This window comes from Falco biarmicus, chromosome 9 (assembly GCF_023638135.1).
Source record: "Falco biarmicus isolate bFalBia1 chromosome 9, bFalBia1.pri, whole genome shotgun sequence".
Lineage (NCBI taxonomy): Eukaryota > Metazoa > Chordata > Aves > Falconiformes > Falconidae > Falco > Falco biarmicus.
The window spans coordinates 27,413,993-27,434,722 of NC_079296.1; the positions used below are offsets into that span (position 1 = coordinate 27,413,993).

The following is a 20,730-nucleotide window of genomic DNA, read 5'->3' on the forward strand; positions in this document are numbered from 1 at the left end:
TATCCCGATGCAAGAAACACTGGTTATTCACATTAAAGACAGACATAAAATCATAGTCAACTAATGAATCTTCAGCCTAATTACATTTTCTTAAGCAGTTGGAAACACAATTTAGCAACCAATGAAGTTTAGAACAAAAGAGAACGTATCAACTGCAGCACAGTTAACTAAAAAGAGAACTTCAAAGGATGTGAGGCATGAAAGTATGCTACAATACACTGACAACCAGGCAGCCACCAAACTGACTCTAAGGGCCAAAGAACAGCAAATGAACGCAACTACTTTACTTAGGGACAAAGATTACAACTGCATTATTACAGGCTTTGTTTGCAGCACTGCTTACAAAGGGCAGTCAGGCAGGTGTCACAGAAAACCTTTCTTCAAGTTGCTTTCAACATTGCCAGATGAACTACTCAAGCTGAAAGTTCCCTTGCTACATGTCTGCCTCAGGTTGGACTGTACTTTCTAGACATCAGCACATTTATTTTGGGTGCCCAGTCTGAAGATGCCTAGGACAATGTTTTCCAAAGCACTCGACCTCAACTCAATTCTCTGCAGAAACCTACTGCAAAAAGCAGAGAACAAACCTTACGTACTCACAACTCAATTCAGTCTGAAGCCCATGATGACTGACAGCTCATTTTGCTTTGGAGATTATGTATAACCACACCCGTCACACACACAGAGGCAAACACACAAGTTCAGCACAACAGTAACTCTTCCAAAAGGACCTTCCTCAGAATACTTTCATGAAGGAACTGGAAATCCCCTAGGTAGTTTCTTTCATGCTTGCACAAGACTAACTGGGCGAGTATCATACACATTTCATGATACACATACATCAGACTGATACAGTTAGCATAACACGACTGCCTTGCAAGACTTCTGTAGCTGTGTGCTGTTACCCAGATAGATGCTACAGTGTGTACTGCTAAAAAACTGTACCGTAGGCTGCCTTAATAATCCAGAGGCCAGTGTAAATTAATAAAGCAGAAGCGATGTTTCTGTTATCCAGAATACCACCTACCTCATACTTTCTGTAGTTGACCAGCAAAGCAAGAAGGACAACAGCATCATAGCCGTGTTCCCTGCGACTCAGTGGGCTGGACAGGATCTGGAATAAATAATCACACTGTTCTGTTTAGGCCTGCTTCAGGAAGCTTGCAGTGACTTTCAGACAATGTCTGCCTGTGAAATGTATGCCTAAGAACAAATTATGTCCAAACTGAAAGAGGATATTTAAGATTGAGGGAGTGTCAGTGCTTCCAAGAAGTTCTACACACAGAGAAGCCTGTATATCACAGAGAGAATGCACACAGGCTTGCTGGGCATAAAGGGCAAATATATTTCTCCATAGCAGTGGACAGCACCTCAGTGCATCACCAACATTATCTGTGCAAGTTTTCTGGGCTCCCCCAAGCCCAGTTCCACTTCTAAAAAGTATGATTTATCCAAGAGCAGAAAAAAACTCAATATATCCAGACTGTCTTTTGGTAAAAGTTCCTCCAATACAAGAATTCTTCGTGAAATTAGCATAGAAATCTGTTCAGCTTCTATCTATGCACAAATGTCTCCAGTGAAAATACTTCAAACACTCAGTAGTGACTAAAAAAAGCAGACCGGAGTAAGGAGGAGACAGCATTAAAAAAATAAAATAAAATCTATGACTGAGCTATGAATGGAAGCAACACACAGTGCCAGTCAGCTATGCTGCGTTGTAAAAGCTGAAAAGAAAATATATCACTGAAAGATCCCACTATGGAAGAGCCCCTACAGTAGAAGGAAGAACCCTTACCTGTAATATAGCTTCAAATATGCTGTTAATCATCACATACTCCAGAATGGTGTTCTGGCTAATGTTATCTGTCACCTGAGTACAAACACAAGTTTTAAAATCTCACCCAAAGCCTCCCATGATGCTGTAGCTGCCTCTGGCACACAGTGGGAACAGAAGAGTTCTACTAGCAGATGGACACATTTATCCAGAATCTCACACTTCACTCCTAGTCACACCTTGAGTTGCTGGCTAAGCTAGACACGAAGTAAAAGAAATCTGTCCTGCCTCCCACCCCTCTCTCTGGCAAAAAGCATGACCCACATACTAAGAGCTCCCCTCCTTCCTCCACAGACTGATATTTTACACAGCTGCATAACAACAGCCATCAGCAGCTGAAGCAGGCTGCTACACAGGAGGCAGAGAAAAACAGGGCACATATGCTCCACTGAGCACTTTCGCATCATGAACAGGGCAGCGAAGACCTCCCACACACTCTCTCTCATTGCAGCCAAAATAGTTCAGTTGACCATCTCTAAGAGATTATGAGCAGCCATTTGTTCCAGCTTCCTCATTCCTCAAGTCCTCACCACTAGTCTACTCCACGCTTCCTGTCTTCCCTCAACCCCTCTCCTCTGCTCCTTTTCCATTTTTCTGAGACTTCTTTAAAATCTTTTTTCCTAAAAAAAAAAAAATCCACCTATGAATCCAATTGATGCTTCCTCCTGTGTTTCTCCCCTTTTTCCCCAGCTGAAACCTATCTTGGGAGTTGAAAACAGTCTGCTAGTCTGTATTGGCATTGTGCTTACAGCAACGATGCATATTCTGGGCTGACCCTTGTTCTCATTCACAATTTCTTTCCCCTTTTTAAGCTTCATGCTGCAGCATTCTGCTCAAGTTTTGAGACAGCTCCATCCCACAAGATGTGGCCCATATAAGCCTTTAAGTTATTATATAGCTGGTATTTATTTACCGTCACCAAGCAGAGAAGTAGCTTCAGACACAAGCTTTTGAGGCTTTCAGAACCTTCTGCACAAAGCAGCGAGTCCAAGCTCTCCATCAGATTCTAAAGATGAACAATCACATTATTTTAAAGTAAAATTTAATATTAATTGAAATGTTTGTTATAAAAAGCTTTTTGGGAGATTCAAATACAAGAGCATCAATATAAAGCCATGTTCTTCCAGAATCAGTAACTGAGCCATTACTACTGTTACATAGACCATATTCACACCATTGGTTTTCAGCATTGTTTTGTGTTAACTGTATTTTAATGACTGTAGTCATAACATCATGATCATTTTCCAAGAGTCTTCTCCAAATGCATGAAAGATTGTTCTATACACATAACAATAAATTTTATTCACAAAGTAATTCTGAGTTCTACAAATATGACCTTGCTTTTTGCTATTTTACTTAAGGCACCATGAGATTTTTTGTAAGCAATGCACCTCCAATTTAATAGTACATATATTAGTTATGATTAAAAATTAAGTACTATATAGCTGCTTGACAGATACTCATAAATGATTGTTTCCAAACACTGCTACAGGTAATACAGTTATTCTTAAAGGAATAATGTAGTTCTGATATTTAGTAGTAACTTGCCTGTTTTCCCCAAAAGTACTTCTGTTTGCATACAACAGGAATGCAGCTATGTCACAGATTACTCTGGCATTTCTGAAAACTCAACATCTTTACAATGAAGAGCATCAAACAAGTTTAAAACAGTACATGTGCTGATGGAAATAAGAACACAGGATATGACTATCAGCTAAAAATTAAGCAAAAGGTATGAGGTTCAATACTAGGTACTAATGACCTGTTACAGCCTTTTCTGGCCTTGAGATTTCCTTATTATAGTGACTGCACAGCATGGAACTAAAGGAAAATAAAGAAAAGTGCTCTGTTATATTACTGACAATGGAGACCCTAAGTGTCTTTGTGCTGCTAGCAGGTAAAGACCTTCAGGACAGCTCTTTTATTAAGTTGCTGGACTATTTCCCCCAAAAGCTGCACCTTTGTAGACACATCTGTCTACAAATCACTGCCCCTGCAACACAGCTGCTGTGCAGACTGCTTCTCTACAATGCCAGGGCCTCACCTTCATACATAGCTCTGCCTTATCAAAACCCACAAGCATGTTGATGATGTCAAACCCAGAAGTGGATTTGTTCTTCTGATGGACACCCCGAATTAATGCACACAGTGTCTGCAAAAAAAAAGGATCAGAAGGTAAGATGTAAGGCAACACCTACAACTGAATAGCAAAACCCACCCTATGACCCTCTCCTACCACTGGCAAAACAAAGATATTTAAATGAATACCACCAGCCCGGAAGTCAGACATACATTTTTGTCTGACCTCTCCTCCACCTTTGTTGTTGCAGGATCTTGGATGCTGAAAACTCAAAAAAAATTAGAGAATATATGTCCCTACTTTTCCTGTTTGTTCACCCCTTCATTTTACAGCACTCTAGGGAAAGGTAATCTTACTGCTTCTTCTGTGCAGACCCAGTTTGTACCAGACAGGACCACAATCTTTGAAAATCTAAGTGTGGCTTTAAGGCCAAAAATATTGATCAGGAAATTGCAAGGCAGAAGCAATGTCCAATATATGGACAGACATGCTTCAAGAGTTTTCCAAATTAATTTCATATTTCAAGCATGCCAAAATATACAACGTGGTTTATCACATTATGCCTGTCCATACAGCAGATGCTTTTGCTCTAGAGAGCACAGATTTCTGTTTGGTTACCACACTGCTAAACTAAGTCTGACCAATAAACTGTCTCTTTGTCAAAAAACTAAAAATAAAAGAGGAAAAAATGTCTCCAAGGCTATTAGGCAGCTTAAGTTTTCCTAACTATCTCAGGGGCTTTAAGAACCTTTCCACTAAATGTAAACACCTTCACATTTCTTGTTGCAGGCACTGGATTACTGATTCAAAACAAGTTCTTGGAGATCACTGGCAAAATATAGGTATCCGCACAATATGCATCCAGCAGACGCTCTGGAAAATTTATGGACAGCAAATGTCTCACTTGCCCCAAGAGAGGGAAATGTCTGGGATGACGTTTGTCATCAGGCATCTTTCAGGTCTGTGAAGATGAGAACGAGCAGGAATATAACCACTGCAGTTTTAGACTCCAGCTTAAATTAATCTGTGAGAAGTAATGCATTACAGAAGATGTAAAGCTGGAGACAAGCAGGCTTCAAGGAATCAGCAGATCTCTAGAACCATCAGAAACAAAAGTACAAGGCAGATATCCTTTTTTTTGTTGCTGTCAGAGACAGGATACTGGGCTACACAAACCTTTGGTCACCATGGCCATTCTTCAGAAAAGAGTGGTTAAGTAAGTTTTATCTTCAGGATCACTTTCCACATGAGCACAGCCTGATTAAAGGAATGCTCTCCCAACTCAAGCTCAGGATGTGTTACCTGCTTCCCATTTAAACTCTCACATAGCAGGACTGTAGACTTGAGCCCTTACCTAACTTTTGCCAAGAGTCTGAATACAAGTTTGGGAATTCAGGGCTGGGCTAAACTGTCTATGTAGCTATAGATACAGTATATAAGAGCACTCTTTCAAATTAATTTTTAAAAAAATTAAAAATCATTAAAAAATGCAAGATTGTACCTCAGAAATGTAAATTTTCTGGTTTAAATCAACTTTTCCCAGCTTACTGTCTGTCCAATGTCTCCTACAGATGACTTCTCCAAAGTTGAAATTCATATCCTGTATTCCTACAGCTGAGAGAAGCTGAAACAAATGTGCTCACCAAACTGTAAGATCAGCTGGTGAACTAACAACATCAAACATCAAGACTGAGGAGGGGAGTCTCCCGCATAAGACATGGGACAGCAGAGCTTTGGTAAGGAGCAACCTGCAGGAAAACAGCTATTAATTCTGAGTGACAATTCTTCACAGCTTCCAAATGTCCAGCAGGGAGTGTCCCCTGCATAAATTTCACACTAACTTCTCCAGAGTTTTATTTCATTTTTGACCCATATGGACATTCAAAAAGGAGGCTGAAATGAGGGAGAACAGGCGAAAGTACAATACAGACAAAGCTACACAGAGTACTCTTGAGCCCCCAGACTGACAGCCTGTAGTGCTAACAAGCCCCTCTTGTCCCCCCCATTGCCACCTGCTTCATCCTGCATCACAAGATCCTCTGGAATTCTGAAACAAGCTACTGTTCTTCAAAGACTAAAAAGACTATGAATGTTTGTAACCTTCACAGACAGTAAGTAGCAACTGCTCTGTAGACACCACTTTTCCTCATAAGCAAAGACACGAGCACAAAATGTTTGATACCAGCAGCAAATATACTGCGGCATCAGAAGCAACCTAACTCTCATCGTGGTACCTGTAATGCATTGACCACTCTGATTGGGTGCTCCTCACCCAGTGCCTGGATGCAGTGCTGAAACAAGCAGTTGATGTTATCTTTTATCTTCATTAACTCTTCCCCATCCAAAGCCTCCAGCTTGCCTTCTAGATATTCCAAGTTGACCTGTCGGGTTAAGAAGCAGTTCATGCATGTTATACAACCACTGACACCTTAGAAACACAAATCCTCAGACTGACAGTCTGCCACTTCGTGGGCAGAGCAGCAGCATCAAACCAGAGGCTGTTGAACTCCCATTACCTTCATGAGAAACAGCTCCTCCCAAAACCTAGGGTTGCATTTACTGGGGTCCTCTGTCTGAAAGGAAAAGGAACAGCCATGAGAGCAAACAAGAAGAAATCATTCAGGCAGAATTTTACGAAAACCATTACCACCAGTAGCTCAGTCAGCATCATCCCACTGGATGACCACGTGGTCTCACAGTATAGAATTCTGTCTACACAGATTCCCAGAAACAGAAGGACAAACTGAAGCAGCTCTCAATTGGGATACCTCTGGGTTTTTTCTGGATTATTCTCTGAGAAATACCTGAAAACCTCTGACTTACTGTAGATCATGTATGGTCCTGGCAGACAAGAGAACAGGGTGACATTAAAGAAGAGAGCAGAATACAGAGAGCTCTGCAAGACAGTAGGAGAGCCTGAAGACTGTGCCTGCACTGTGCAGTCCTTACCTTGGGAAAAGGATCCACAATGCAGAGCCTTCAGCACAAACAAAACAGAGACAATTTAATGCAACAATTTAGAAAGAAGACATGCTAAAGTCCTTACCGTGAAAATCTCATCATACATCAACACAACTTTCTCCTTCAATGGCTTCTTAGAGGCTGAAGATTTCCGGAGCAGCCCACCTTTCTTCTCTGTTTGGGCCATGCTGTACACCCTGAAGGCAGGAATAGACAAAAAAATTTGAACTTTTGTTCAAGGTATATCTGGCCTGCCTCAACCATGAAAGGCTTTTTTACTGCACTGAAATACCAACAGTCTCTCACAATCTTAAAGTAGGGGCTTTGATAACTATACCACGTAAGAAATCAGATCAAAGGTCCCATCTAGTCCTATATTTCGTTTCAAAGAGAGATGCAGAAGTCCAGACACAGGCAGATATAGAATAAGCTCCTTATGGATAAGTTTTCTTAATTTTTCTCTGCTAGAAACTGATTCCTGATCCAGACCAATGCTGTTTACATCCAGAAAAGTAGGCATTTTTTAAACTCATGGTATGAACTGTGATACTTGTTCTCAAATGGATACCCAGTCCTTTCTGACACTGGTCAAGCCTCTAGGACATCTTGTGACAAAAAGCTCCTGAAACTGTTTGAAAAGTCTTCTCTAATCTGTTTAATCTGCTGCCTACCAAAGCACTTCAAATTCTGCTTTTTCACTGAGGTGGCATCCAACACCAGGAAACATTTGGCTGCAAAGCCTTCCTAAAGCACTCCTGCCACCTTTGCTCATCCCTGCATCTGCACCCTGACATCCCTCAGCTGTGTCAGCTGCTCAACAAATCAAGCCAGAGAAGAACCCCAGCCTCAAAATCATCACATGTGGTTCAGTTTTGGGAGGAGGATGGAGGAACACCGCAGAGAGCTTTGCAGGGATTTTTTTTTTTTTTTAAAGCAGACTGATTTGCTGATCCATATGACAGCAAAGGGTTTTCTAGAAACACCAAGAGGTTTTATTATAATTAATTAGTGTCCCATGCTTACTGGTTATCCTATTAAGAAAAAAAAAAAAAAGGAAGTATCATTATTGAAAAATAAGCTGTTACAAAAAAGTAACAGCCATAGCTGTAGTCCTGAACTTTCTGTGACCATCAACTCATTCCAGGGGCTCAGAATCAGAATGCATGACTTGCCATGTACTCTCAACCTCATGTCTGATGCTACAAAGCGCATCACCACTCTGACCTTGCAAATACACATTCATCTGCAATCACAGATTTTTCTGGCAAGCATCACAGCTTTAGCACTGCTCTAACCTCCTCTATCACTGCAGCACTGTCAGAGGTACTTAGCAGAAAGGAAAAGCCATCCCTTCTCATATCCCTGAACTCCCAACCTTTCTCCCCTACCGCCAAAGGTAGTTACGCACATGGCAGCAGCATACCTAAGGCAAAGGCTTGACTTAAGTTATGCTCCAGAGAAACATGGGCAGGCTCTTGTGGTAGCTACAATCAGCCACGCTAAATTATACATAGAGAGGGAAGTTCACTGCAGTCAGCATCTAAGACCCCAGAGCTTTCTGAGCTGGCAGCCACAGAGGCAGCTTTGGATTTACCCTCCACTTCAGACTGCCTGAACCCTTTCCACAACCACAGCACGTTTAGATCTTTCTTCCCCTCAAAGAACAAGTTCCAGCAACAACCAGTTCCAGATCTCTTCTACATTCTTTCCACTGCAGACAGCTTTTGATTGTCTTAAACTACAACTATGTTCTCAGCTAGGGCTCCCAGAGTCAGTTATTCAGACATCCATCCCTGGAGCCATAAATTTCCAGTTCAAAGCAGCATGAAAACACCTTTGGGCCTGGGGAAACAATGCCGCTGCAAAAGACCCTACCCCAAGTGTGAAAGGAAGGAGCTTTGCTGGGTGGGAAAGCAGAGGGTAGGACAAAGAGCGGCGGATCTTACACCTGAAAAGCTGATTAATATAGAAAGGTGGAAAGGTGTTCTGTCCTCCTGCTAGACAGGGAATATGCACAGCTGGCTGGTTAAAGGCTGCTTGTGTGCTGGGGTGAGAATGGAAACAGCCCCAAGACATATTGACAGAAGCAAGCTTAGCAACTACTGCCCCATAACTTTCTGTAAACACTGAGATTATGCCTGTAGCCTAGTAGGTCTATATATCCAATTAAAATGGAAAAAGGTTTCACTGTAACAAATGAGAAAGAAAACATTATTCAATCATCTTGAAAGCTTCTCTTTCATAGACTGCATTATTTTTAAACTGTCATGGGAAATAAGACATTATTCTAATTAGAACCATCATTAGAAACAGAGAAATCTATTAACAACCAAATCAAGAACAGTGTCACTTTTAGCCCAGCAATACAAATCTTACCCAAGATTGCACAAAACAATTTCTAAACTAGAATTGTAAGTTTCTGAACCTAAAGCAGCTGCCAGCCCCAGCATATAAACACATCCATCAGCATGCTTCTAATTGAATTACAGCTAACGAATCCCAATGTCAAAACTAATAAATTAACTCTCAGTGCTTATAGGTCAGCATTCTCACATCAAATGTGTAAGTGAATGGCAGAGGATCAATATGCTCTGCTTAGTCCCTGGATGTTGAGAGCTGCATTTTAACACTTTTCCTACATTTCCAGAAAGATAGAAAAATCTAAATCCCACAAAACACAAAGGCTTGATGCTGGGTGAGCACCAGAGGGATTGTATGATCATGTGAAATATCTAGTCTCTGTCAAAATGGGACTCAGGATTCATATTCTCTCAACCGAAGCTGTACAGAGCATGTACAAAGAAGACTGCTAGAGGCAAGGATTAAATAGTGTTCTTGTTTATAATTTGTTGTTCTACAAATGAGCATATGGAGGAGCAAGGGGAGAAAAGCAAAAGTCACCTTTCATGCCAATACTTTACTAGGCTGTGGTTGTTTCATGACCTATGATGATCCAGCTGTACAAATGGCTTTTTCTTTTCACTTTATGCAGTTGCATTTTCTAGATATCATAAAGACAGAAACAGGAAACTGCATTTTGCTAATGGGGACCTAGGCAGCTGCAGAAAACAACAGTTAAATGCACAAAACATTTATAAATAAGTTGTAGAGGTGTCAAATTATCAGGATGACATGACAGCTTATGAAAACAATGACACTGAATACAGTTAACAATTATCCTTTAAACACATCACATTTAAAAAGCATCAGTGCATTTTCCACATTTTAGGTTCAAATGGATAATTTATTCTGTCAATAGGTCAGTCCCATTAACACATGCTGCTAAGTGAATGCTGCTGTAGTCACTGCACCGGAGAACTACCCCTCAGGGCCAAGAGAAGCACATGCATGTGGATTTTTAGAACAGCAAGTCCTTTGCTGTGCAGCAGAAGATCCAAGATGCTTCATCTGGAACTAAAAGAAACCTCCACAGAGCACGAGTCTTGGCAGCTGAAAGGCAGGAAGATAAAAGCCATGGCAGACAGAAGTTCAGGCAGGCTCTTGCTTTATCTATCATCAACCCCGGGATCAGCTGATCCAGTCAGGAAGAAAGGGATGAGCACATCCAGCCATCCATTTAATTCCAGAACTCATAGCAGACATTCCACACAAACATGCAACATTCTGACGAACACATCTCTGTTAGCTTTGCATTAGAATATCCACAGGAAAAATGAACCTGACATTTTGAGTCTGAGGTTTACTCAGACTTGTGTACGCTGAAAATTGTGGCTGCTCCACATTGTCAGTCTGCTCTCATACAGACTACTTCTTATTCCATAGATCATATTATAATAGCAAAAATACTGCTGTAGAGAACATAACACTAATGAACATCTACATTATAATGACATCAGGATCTAAAACTTGTGACTTCTGTAATCTTGCATGCAGCCCGTCAAGCACTGTATTTTGCATTTAATTGCCTCTGATAAACCTGAAAGTTTTCAAGATTACAATTGCCTGTACACAACCCCCACATACAACCAAATATGAATAAGTGTATTTTTTTCCACTGTAGACCCCTCAAAAAAATATAGTGTAACACTTCTTGGCTAAATAAAAATAAAACAGATGACATAAAATGGTATTGTCACATATTGACTTACTCGGCAAACTATTTACTCCCTATCTCAAAAAGGTAGTGCAAATGATGTGATCTATATGTTTGTTAATGCCAAAGCCCTAGACCTCAATATTTATAAAGACTCTAAATAAGAGCTGAGATACTTTTGCTTTTAGAATCAAATATCCCTTGCCTTGCCACTGCTACTAATATTACACTAACTTGTTTCAACATTTCAAGGCTAGTAATTGCCCACACCACCAACCACACGCACATGGGACACACTGTGATCACACCTTGCCTTTCCCCATATTTAGCAGGTATATTACCTCGGGTCTAAAGGAAAGTTCTCAAAAATTATCTCAATCATGCAAGAGATAGGGATAAACCCCTGCTAAAAGATAGCCTATAGCTTCTAAAGCAACACATTATAAGCCAAGTAGTCATTACACTCTTCAGTGAAGTTCCAGGAAAACCCTGCACTTAATCCACACAATGAATCTGCAGAAAGCAATGGACAATCTGCACCCAGTACAAGACTTTATGGATCCCAACACACAGACAGTGCCTTGACCCAGTTCAAGCTCCAGTACTAAAATGCCCAGGACCACTAGCAAAAACAGAAAGAGGAGGAACACGCTGGACTAGATTTTCTCAAGGCTTTAGCAATCATCACAACCAAATTCCTGCTGTAAGCCCTCCTGCAGCTTGTTCTCTGCCAACTCGTGTTGGTGGTTACAGTTTGTGCTAGTACATCCAAGCTGCTTTTATATTTCATCCATTCTTTATAAACTTTATTTGTATATTGTCCACTGGAATAAAAACTGCTCAGACTGTACCTTCCTTTACAACTGTAAGGTGCCCAGCCCACCAAGGGAAACTGTAACACAGCACACAAGCTTGGATCCATCTGGCAGAATTTCCAGAGGCCTTCATGCAGCATATGACAAGAAACATATTCTGAGGGTGTGCTGATGACAAAAACCCACACAGATTCTACTTCTTTTTCTGCAATACCAAGCAACGTAGTCTCCAGCACAGTCCCAGTATAGGCATTTTTACTAACAAGTCCTTCCATCCTGCTCAGAGCAGGACCAGTCTATGTGCTTCTACATAGTCCTATCTAAAGTTACACCACTACTGACCTACTTTTCCCCCCTCAAAAAACAGGAAAAGCAGCTTCCTAATGCAGATACAGCCACAAACTACCTTCCACAAGGCCTGATTTAGCCATGATATAAAAGAATAATATCCAAGCTACATTTTTAACACTTCATCCACAACTGGCTTTCATTTCTCTCTGTCCAGTCAAAGTAACACTGAATCCATCAACTTCACACCATCAACTAGTTAAGCTTCTTCCTCTCAAGTCCATCTAGACAAGTGTCACATGCTTCCCCCTCCATCTGTTCACACCATTTTTCCAAATAATCTTTTTCATTTCATCACACTTCCTGTCCACATGCCTGGCCACAATGCCCAGCTCTCTCATGTCAGAAAGTCTCTGGGTTTTCACTTCTCAAGCCCTTCAGAATCCTGTTTTACTATTAAATACGCCACACTGCCTCTATACTCCCACCTAAAAGCTCATGCCACTCAAAGACCTTTTCAGAGGTCTTCCTTCTGAAGAAAAACATTCTCCCTGTAACCTTCCCCTGCTCCTTTCCCATAGCTTCAGCTGTTGGTGTGGATCCAAGGCCCATACTGAATACAGCACAGCTACATGACCTTGGCCCCAACTTCTGAGGAAGCTGCTATGTTTTAAGAAGCTGCACAGCAGAGCCACACCAAGATAAGCAAGGCTAAACTTCAGAGAGGTAACATTTTTGAGATACGGGCCATTACTAGCACAAGCACTCAGGAGGAAAAACACAAACATGAAAAGGTATAAGTCCTAAAACAAAACAAACCAAAAAAAACCCCTACAAAAAACCAAACCAACCACCAGGGAGCCAGAATACAGTAACTCAGCAACTCTGAGCAGCAGAGGCCGACCCTTCCCCTCCTGAGAGATGTCTGCGTGGCTGCCTGGTGTGTTAGCAGGGGTGGTGAGCAGATGAATGCTTACCTAGCAGCTCATTAAAGCCCATTTCTTTTGTGCATGCTAGCCAGTAACTGTTTAACATTTTTATGGTATATACCCCGCCTGCAGAGTCTCTTTGCACACAGCAAAAAGTGCCCTTAGTGACACAGACAGAGGATTACGCTATTATTTTTGGACAACCAAACTGATGTTCGTTTTCCCCTACTGCAATTCCTCTTTACCAATTTTTGTCACACTTCCTACTAGAGCCCAAACAGCTGGTGAACTGCAATCACCACATATCGCAAGGATCCAAATTATCTTATTGCTTTGCATATTCCACCCACCTGCTCAGCCCTAATTGGCTCTCATAATACATTCAGATTACAGTCTCTGCTTAAGAGCAAACTTTCTTGCAGTGATGCATGCAACAGGGTTTTAACAGAGGCTGCAAGCTTCCTTATGTAGCGAGCTGCCTCTGCCTTCAGCACCATATCCACAAGTTCCCGCTCCCTTCCCATTGTTTGCTGCCTCCCTTTGCTTTACCGATACAAGCACTCGTGGGACCACGAGGCAGAGCAGATGACGAGAATTATCAACGATCAAAGAATATGCCCTGCTCACTCTTTTTCTGAAAGGAGTTATCTTGAACCCTGACCGTTCAAGCAGCCAGTGGGCGCAGTGGCCCAGAAGCAGCTGCACCAGCACAGCCGAGGGGCCGGGCGACCCCAGCCCGCCGCCACAGGCTCGCCCAGCGCGGTTACCGGTAACGGCAGCACTGCGGGCGGGCGGGCGAGGGAAAGAGCCACTCCTGAGGCAACAGACTTGTAGAAACTGCTCCCAAGGCTCCAGGGGGCGGCCAGGCCTCACGCCGGCCAGGGTGGGCGGCCAGGGGCCCTGACACAGCCCGGGCTCGCCGCCCTGCGGAAGGCAAAGCGGGCTTCACACACACCCCCCGAGCCCTTCGGCGGGGCGCCGCCAGCACCGGCTGCCCCAAGGCCGGGGGAGGCGCCCCCAACGGCCCTGAGAGCGGGGCCTGCGGGACACCCCGACGGGACGGGCGGGGCGGCGGGGCGGGCCCCGCCGCCGGGAGACGGTGCCCGGCGAGGCCCCTCGCGGCGGACAGCATCCCCGCCCCACGGAGATCACCGCCGGGCGGCAGAGCCACAGGGGCCGGGCCGGGCGCTGAGGAGGGGCGCCGGGGGGCGGGCCGGCCCAGCCACGGGGAGGGGGGGGGGGAGCAGCGGCCCCCCCGAACCCCGCACTTACCTGCGGGCGAGCCGTTCCCCTTCCCACTGCGCAGGCGCCGCCGGCCGCGCTACGCATGCGCCTCGAGGGGCCCGCGCCGCGCGGTCCTAGCGCCGCCGGCGCTCGGGGTGGGCGGGGCGCTGTCAGCGCCGGGCCTCGCCGCCTGCCGGTTACCCGGGCGGCTCCGCGTCCCGGCGGCAGCCGCAGGCGGGGCGGGCAAGGGCAGCGGCGGGGAGACTTCTTCCTGGGCCGGACGGAGCTCGCCGCTTTGCGGGGAGGCTGACACACCCACCCTCGCCCGGTAAAAAATGGCCCCTCCACCTGCGAGGCCCCGCGGGCCACCCCCGAGCCGCAGCCCCGCCACCCTCCCCGCACTGGCGACGGAAGTAGGAGTGGGGCGGCCCGGCGCGGCGCGGCCCCGCCCGGAAGCCCGGCGCCTCGTGACTGCGCAGCGCCGCGTCGTGCCCAGCCGCCAGCGGCCCGGCCCCGGCGGAGGGGCGGCGCGACCCGGCCCGGCAGGCGGCCGGCGCGGCAGGTAGGCCCCGCGGGTGCCTGGGGGCGGGGAGGCAGCGGGGGGTCCCCTGGGGCGGCGGTGGGAGCCGGGGGGGGGGCAGGGGTTGCGGCAGGTCCCGCGGGGCCGGGGGGCTGGTATCTCGCCGGGGGAGGAGGGTGCCGGGGGGTCCCCCGGGGTCGGGGCGCGGCGGGGGGCTGGGTCGGGGCGGCAGCGGGGCTCCGTGCCCCTGCTCGCCCTGGCGCATGTTCCCGGTGCGCAGGGCGGGCGCCCCAGGATGAAGCGGGCCGGGACGCTGCGGCAGGTCTCCGACTTGAGTGACTTCAGCCGCGGGCACCGGCTGCGGGAGCTGCTGTGCCAGGGGGAAGCGCCCAGCCGCGTCCTGTCGAGCCCCGACGGGCAGCACCTTCTGGTCCTGCAGAAGAACCGGCCGCCCCCCCTGCCCCGCGTGGTGGCCTTCCAGCGCCACGGCATCGCTGGGGCCGACCTGGAGAGGAACTGGCAGCTGCCCCAGCCGGCCCTCGTGGGAGCGCTCTTCCTGCAGAGCCCCGTGACACCGGGCTCCTGGGTGCTGGCCGTTGTGTGGGAGCATGGCCGGACCGAGGTCTGGCATTTCGTGGTGGCTGTGGGCTGGCAGCTGCTGCAGACGCTGTTGCTGTGCCAGGGTGCCCGGGCACGAATCGTCTCCTTGTGCAGCCAGGGAGCCAGCCTGGTGTGGTGTGAGGAGAGGCCTCCCCTGGACGCCCACGGGGACTCGAGCAAGTGTGCCTTCAGGTTCTGCGTCTGCACCCGAGCTCTGGAGGTGGGGGAGCAAGGTGTGCGGCTGGGCACCGTGAGCATAGTCCTGCACAACAGCCCTGAGTACCAGGTCCTGGCCTCCCCCCAGCACATCTTCCTGGTGCCTGCTGCTGCTGGTTTTGCTACCACTTCAAAATTTCTCCTCATCTGGCATCCTGAGAAGGCAAAGCTTACCATCACAGCCCCCTCTGCAGGCTTCGTCCACAGCAAGGTGCTGCGCTCCAGCAATGAGTCAGACTTCAGGAAGCTCCTGCTTGGTTCTGTGGGTCTTCTCTCAGGTTTGGCACCTTTGGACATTCACACCTCTGCTGTGTCTAACACTGGGGGTCTGCTGCTGGTGAGCGGAAAGGGTGCTGTGAACATGGTGGAGCCAGATGGGACACAGAGGCGTATCTTTACCGTAGAGGGGGGGGCCCCGACCCAAGGAAGCCCTGTCCCACTGAAGACCTTTGGCGGCATCCTGGCCTGCGTGCTGTCTGGCGTCCTGTACCTCGTCGACCAGAGCAGTGGAAGGGTCATAGAAAAGAAAATCCTGAGCATGAAAGAGGTCCATTTCCTGGAGTCCCCGGGAGAGGAGGACAGCATCCAGCTCCTCACTCAAACTGGCATTTACAGCTTTAGCTTTTCCAAACCTGAGGACAGCAGCACACCTGAGCTGTGCCTGGTGGAGATGGTGTTTGAGGAGGCCTGCAGATACTACCAGAGGAGGAGCCTCAGCAGCTCCAAGCTGACTGTGGAGAAGCTGAAGAAAGGTGGTGTGTTCCAGGCTCCTGTGGTCCTCACTACCATCCTGCAACACAGTCTCTGCGAGAAGCAGAAGCCAGCCCAAGGCCTCCAAGACACTTACACCAAGCTGTTGAGCACAATGTGCCTGGAGCTACAGAGCTACATGAGCCTGGAGCTCCTCAAGACCTGTGTGGTATGTGCCCCAGAGAGTGAGGTGGAAAGCTACTGCAAGGAACTGGTGGAGCAGGAGGTCAGCCGCATTTTGCATTCTGACATGGACAAGGACAACTTGGTGTACCTGAACTCCATCTTTACCTCCTTCCCCAAGGCTGCCTGGAAGGCCACGAGGAGCTGCCTGCAGCTGCAGCAAAATGGGGATGGCCTCTTGGTAGCCAGGGCCACTCCGGAGGTGTGGAAGAAGGTCCTGGGAGGGCCGCAGCAGGAGGAGGTGGGTCAGAATGGGGTGGTCCCACTCTTTGAGCTCATTTGTGCCTCCTTCCTGAGGTTCAAACCCAAGTGGCTGCCAAGTTTTGTGGAGCTGACCCAGCAGTACGCCAGCATCTCTTGGGCATATGGCAATAAGGAGGGCCCAGAGGGCCGGGTGCCACTGTACAAGAGAGCACTGGGAGTACTGGCCAGGAAGAACAAGCGCAGCGAGGCAGATGATGAGATGGAGCTCGAACTGCTGCTCTGCAGCAAGAGGCCTAAGGCCGTGCTGCAAGCTCTGCACCTTCTCATTCGTCTGAAGCGGTGGCAGCGGGTGGTGGAGGTGGCAGAGAAGTTCTCCAAGCTCAGCCCCTTGCTTAACAAGGAGATATTCACCACGCTGCTGGCAGAGTTTGCCCAGCACCGGGAGCTGGACCCTTATCTGGACATTCTGTGGCCACTGTGCCCTGCTGAGCTGACTGCCTCAGGCATCCTCACCGTGGTCCTGCAGCACCTCCCTCACTCGCAGGAGGACCCAGTGCCCTTCTCCAGCGAGGGGAACCATCTGACTGTAGGCTTGCTTAAGCCGCTGCTGCAAAGAGTTATGCAGCGTCCCTGCATTCAGGATGAGATATACTCAGACGCCTTGCAAAGTCCCACCTTCCCCCCACCTGCCCCACCCCGAGAGCACAAGATCCCCTCAAAAGCAGCGGCTGATGATGCCCCTCAGCCGCCCACAGCCAGGACTTCCTCACCCTCGGCGCTGGTACAGAGTGACATTGTGTGAAGGGGGGAAGCACAACAGGATCCTGAGTCTTGGGTGCATGAGGAGGGGAAAGCCGCATCCACCCCAGGAAATCCTGCCCTGCCTGGCAGTACAGAAGCGTGCTCCTTTCTGAAGCCTCGCTGCAGCAGCATCTCAAAGAGTCCATCGGGTGCCTGGGGTTGGGTGATCTCATCTGGAGCCAGGGCAGGCTTTCTGGCTATTTCTAGGAAGTGCAATTTCATGTGCCCCAGTGGAGGAGCAAATGCCGGGTGCGTTTGCAGATGAAAGCGCTGGCTGCACTACAAGACTACAGAACTGCTCCCTGCCCACAGCACTTTGGTTTTTGTTTGCTTGGTTCCTTTATAACTTCACTTCTGCTTCCCTCATTCTCTGGGCCTGGTGGTGGAGTGGTGGGCAGGGACACACACAGTCTTTCCCTCCTGCCATTCTCTGCTCAGCAGGTTGGGTGGTGCCTTCAAACTCTGCCTGGGAGAAACAGGGCACGTTTCTTGCAGTGGGGTCAGCAAGTCCTGCTGCTTTGGGCTCAGATGCTAAACGCCAGCGTGGTGCTCCGTGGTACTGGGGGTCCCAGCATGCGCTGGCAGCCGCAGCACTCTGCGAACTGTCTCGCTGCAATTCCTCTGGGATCAGTCCTGTAGCTGTGACTGATTGCAGCTACTTAGCTGAAGAGAGCAGCCTAATTCCCTTATCTCTCTATCCCAGACGGTACCCAAACTCTCTTCTGATCTGAGAAGCTGGCAGCAGCCTGTGCAAGCTTGGTGCTGGCCCTGCCTCTCCCTTTCCTTTGTGGAAGCTTAGATTATGCTGCAGGACACCCGGGGCCCTGTGTTCCCATCTCCTCTACCTTTGCCCTTTGCACACAAAGGGGCTTTGTCAGGGTTGTCTGGCTCATATTGTGCCTCTGTTTGCAGTCAGTGTAACTTGAGAGCGGTTTTGCAGGAAAATTCAGGTTCCAGCCTCTCCCTCTGGTGCTCACTCTCTGGCCCCCTCCTCCAGGAGGGAGACCCTGGCTGTGGCTTTGCCCCTGCATTCCAGGCTGTGGTGTGAAGGAGCTGTCTCTTGCCTTGCTGGACAGGCAGAGCCTGGCTGGGATGGGGTAGATTCACCTGCATTAGTCCTCTTGAGAGTGGGGTTAAGTGTGGAAGACAGACTCCTTTTAAAAATAAAGGTTCCTCAAGCAGCGCTGGGACAGTGGTGGATGTTGTGAGGATGCACACCCTCAGGAGAGCAGTTTCATTTTGCTTCCGGTGAAAAGTGGCCAAGTTCAGCTCACTGGTACTGGCCAGTGTGGTTCACTGCTGGTACGTGCTGGGAGTGGAGGTCGAGCTGTACCCAAACAGCCTGTTCCCTCTGTTGTACTCGGCTCCTTACCGCTATGAAGCCATGGAGGCAGGAGTGGGTGTGCCACAGAAGTGCCATCCAGGCAGTGCATGGTTGTGGCTGGGCCCAAGATAGAGTTGAGGAAGAAAGAACTATTTCTCAAGAGCCGCAACTTGTCCCTTTGTTCCTGGCTGGAAAACCAGCAACAGGGAGTACCAGGCTGGCCACTGGTGGGAGCCTGCTGCCCCAGGCACACAGTGGCACAGCTGCTGTTGGAGGGATCCTGGTTTATCAAACCACTGCAAAGATGTAGGAGGGCCTCCCCTAGACAAGGGCTCGGCTGCGGCAAGTCTCTGTGGTGGAAAAAAGCCTGGCAAGAGGAAGAGGAACTGCCGTAACGGTTCTTTAGAGGCTGGCTGGCTATTGACGAGAACTTCCTTATGGGCCTTGTGCTGTGGCCATAGGGTGCTGCGAGTTTCCCTCCTGTGCAAGGGAGGTGGATTCTGGCAGCTGCCGCTCACGTGAGCGGAGGGAGCCTGGCCTGCCAGGAGAGCCAGCAGCAGCCACGGTGGGTATTTTGCAATGAGCCCTCCTCACCTCTTCCCTGAGCAGCTGCTGGCTCTACCTGATGCTACTCTCACCTGCCTCCTAAGGCTGCTCAGGAGGAGGATGGACCCAGCCACTCTCAGAGCCATGGCTCCAGGGACTGGGATGCTGCCGTGGAGCAGCACTGAATGGGGAGATACTGAGAGCAGGCCTCACGCCTTGGCAAAGGCTGTGGCAGTAATTTGCAGGGAGATTTTCAGTGCCAGGGCTGGGTTTTGATACAGGTGGCCACGGTGCCACAGCAAACAGGGTGGGTCAAGCTCCCTACCTTCCAGTGCCAGCTCTGCAGAGAAAAGGCTGTGGCTGGAGGCTGAGCAGAGAAGGGAGCAGGGAGGGAGCAGTGCCCACAAAGCCAGAGAGCAGAAACTGAAGCCAGGGGCAGTCCTGCATGGGCTGGTGTCCCCAAAGCATTATAAGGGAAGAGGAAGTGGGGAACGCCGTGCAGTGGGAGCAGAGACCTCCACATGTGGCTCCTAGATGAGCAGAAAGCAGTCACAATTCAGGAGGCTGAGGGTTCAGGGGAGGGGAGAGCCAAGGCAGAGCAAGAGACAAAACTGAGCTGAATGCTTTCCAAGGGTACTGGGAAATCCTGCCCCAAGGACCAGAAAGCGCAGACATCCCTGGGAGGAGCAGGGGCTGAACTACCCCAGCTTCAGCTGGGTGATGGGCAAGCATGGGGCTCTCTTTGTGGTCAGGGTGGGTGCTAGGGGGAGATAGCAGGAGGTAAGGCTGGTGCAGCTTCAGATAACGCCTGAAGGAAAAAATAGTGATTAGAAGATATGAAGGCAAATGGAAAAAGTGATAAAGCAAATGCATGTAGCAGAGGCTGAGCTGGCCAGCTCAGCCCCGCTGCTCTGCTCCAGAGAGTCTTGGACTTTGCAACGAAGGAAATGAGTCAAGCTGCTCACGTACGTCCCCCATGCCTGACCCAGCTTTCAGGATGGTCCCTGTGCTTGTGCCAAGGAGCAGCACAAAGTGACACCTGCACTCTCTCCACCATGGGTGCAGACCAAGTCACCCTTGCTATATCTGTGCATGCAGCAGTGTGGGACATGCAGGGGTGGACACTGAAAGTCCCCATGTCACCATACCCATTAGAGGGAGGGAGGTGCAGGCTGCAGGCACCCCATAAACTAACTGGAAACCCACAGGTGACACATAGCAGGTCACTGGAGGGCACAGGAAAGTGCCTGTGCACTGAAGACAGCATGGGATGGCATCTCGTGGACAGGAGTCTCTTGCTGTGGCTTGTCCCAGGGAAGGACCTGGCATCCCCCCAGCCACTGGTGCAAAGGGCTGCCTGGTGAGGGGAATGTCGCCCAGCCCCAGTGATGCTGAGCAGTG

The 20,730-nt window shown here is 48.5% G+C and overlaps 2 protein-coding genes across 3 annotated transcripts in view; one reads left to right on the forward strand and one right to left on the reverse strand.

Annotated features, from left to right (window-relative positions):
* The window catches only part of ARMH3 (armadillo like helical domain containing 3), a 128,888-nt gene extending 114,385 nt beyond the window's left edge, over positions 1-14,503 (reverse strand). The window contains exons 1-8 of one of the 2 annotated variants that reach the window (XM_056350844.1): positions 14,234-14,503; positions 6,961-7,072; positions 6,431-6,487; positions 6,149-6,295; positions 3,879-3,986; positions 2,748-2,840; positions 1,796-1,870; positions 1,028-1,114 (exon numbers count right to left, since the gene is read on the reverse strand). In XM_056350844.1, the coding sequence (XP_056206819.1) occupies positions 1,028-1,114; positions 1,796-1,870; positions 2,748-2,840; positions 3,879-3,986; positions 6,149-6,295; positions 6,431-6,487; positions 6,961-7,062 (669 nt within the window). In that variant the 5' untranslated portion in view covers positions 7,063-7,072; positions 14,234-14,503. Of the gene's footprint in view, positions 1-1,027; positions 1,115-1,795; positions 1,871-2,747; positions 2,841-3,878; positions 3,987-6,148; positions 6,296-6,430; positions 6,488-6,960; positions 7,073-13,728; positions 14,135-14,233 lie in introns of those variants that run through there. The other variant, XM_056350843.1, reaches the window with a different exon arrangement.
* An 87-nt stretch (positions 14,504-14,590) lies between these two features.
* On the forward strand, positions 14,591-18,640 carry HPS6 (HPS6 biogenesis of lysosomal organelles complex 2 subunit 3). The gene is made up of 2 exons (XM_056350842.1): positions 14,591-14,747; positions 14,986-18,640. Exon 2 carries the CDS (start codon positions 15,001-15,003, stop codon positions 17,458-17,460), a length of 2,460 nt encoding a protein of 819 aa, XP_056206817.1. The 5' UTR covers positions 14,591-14,747; positions 14,986-15,000; the 3' UTR covers positions 17,461-18,640.
* The last annotated feature ends 2,090 nt before the right edge of the window (positions 18,641-20,730 follow it).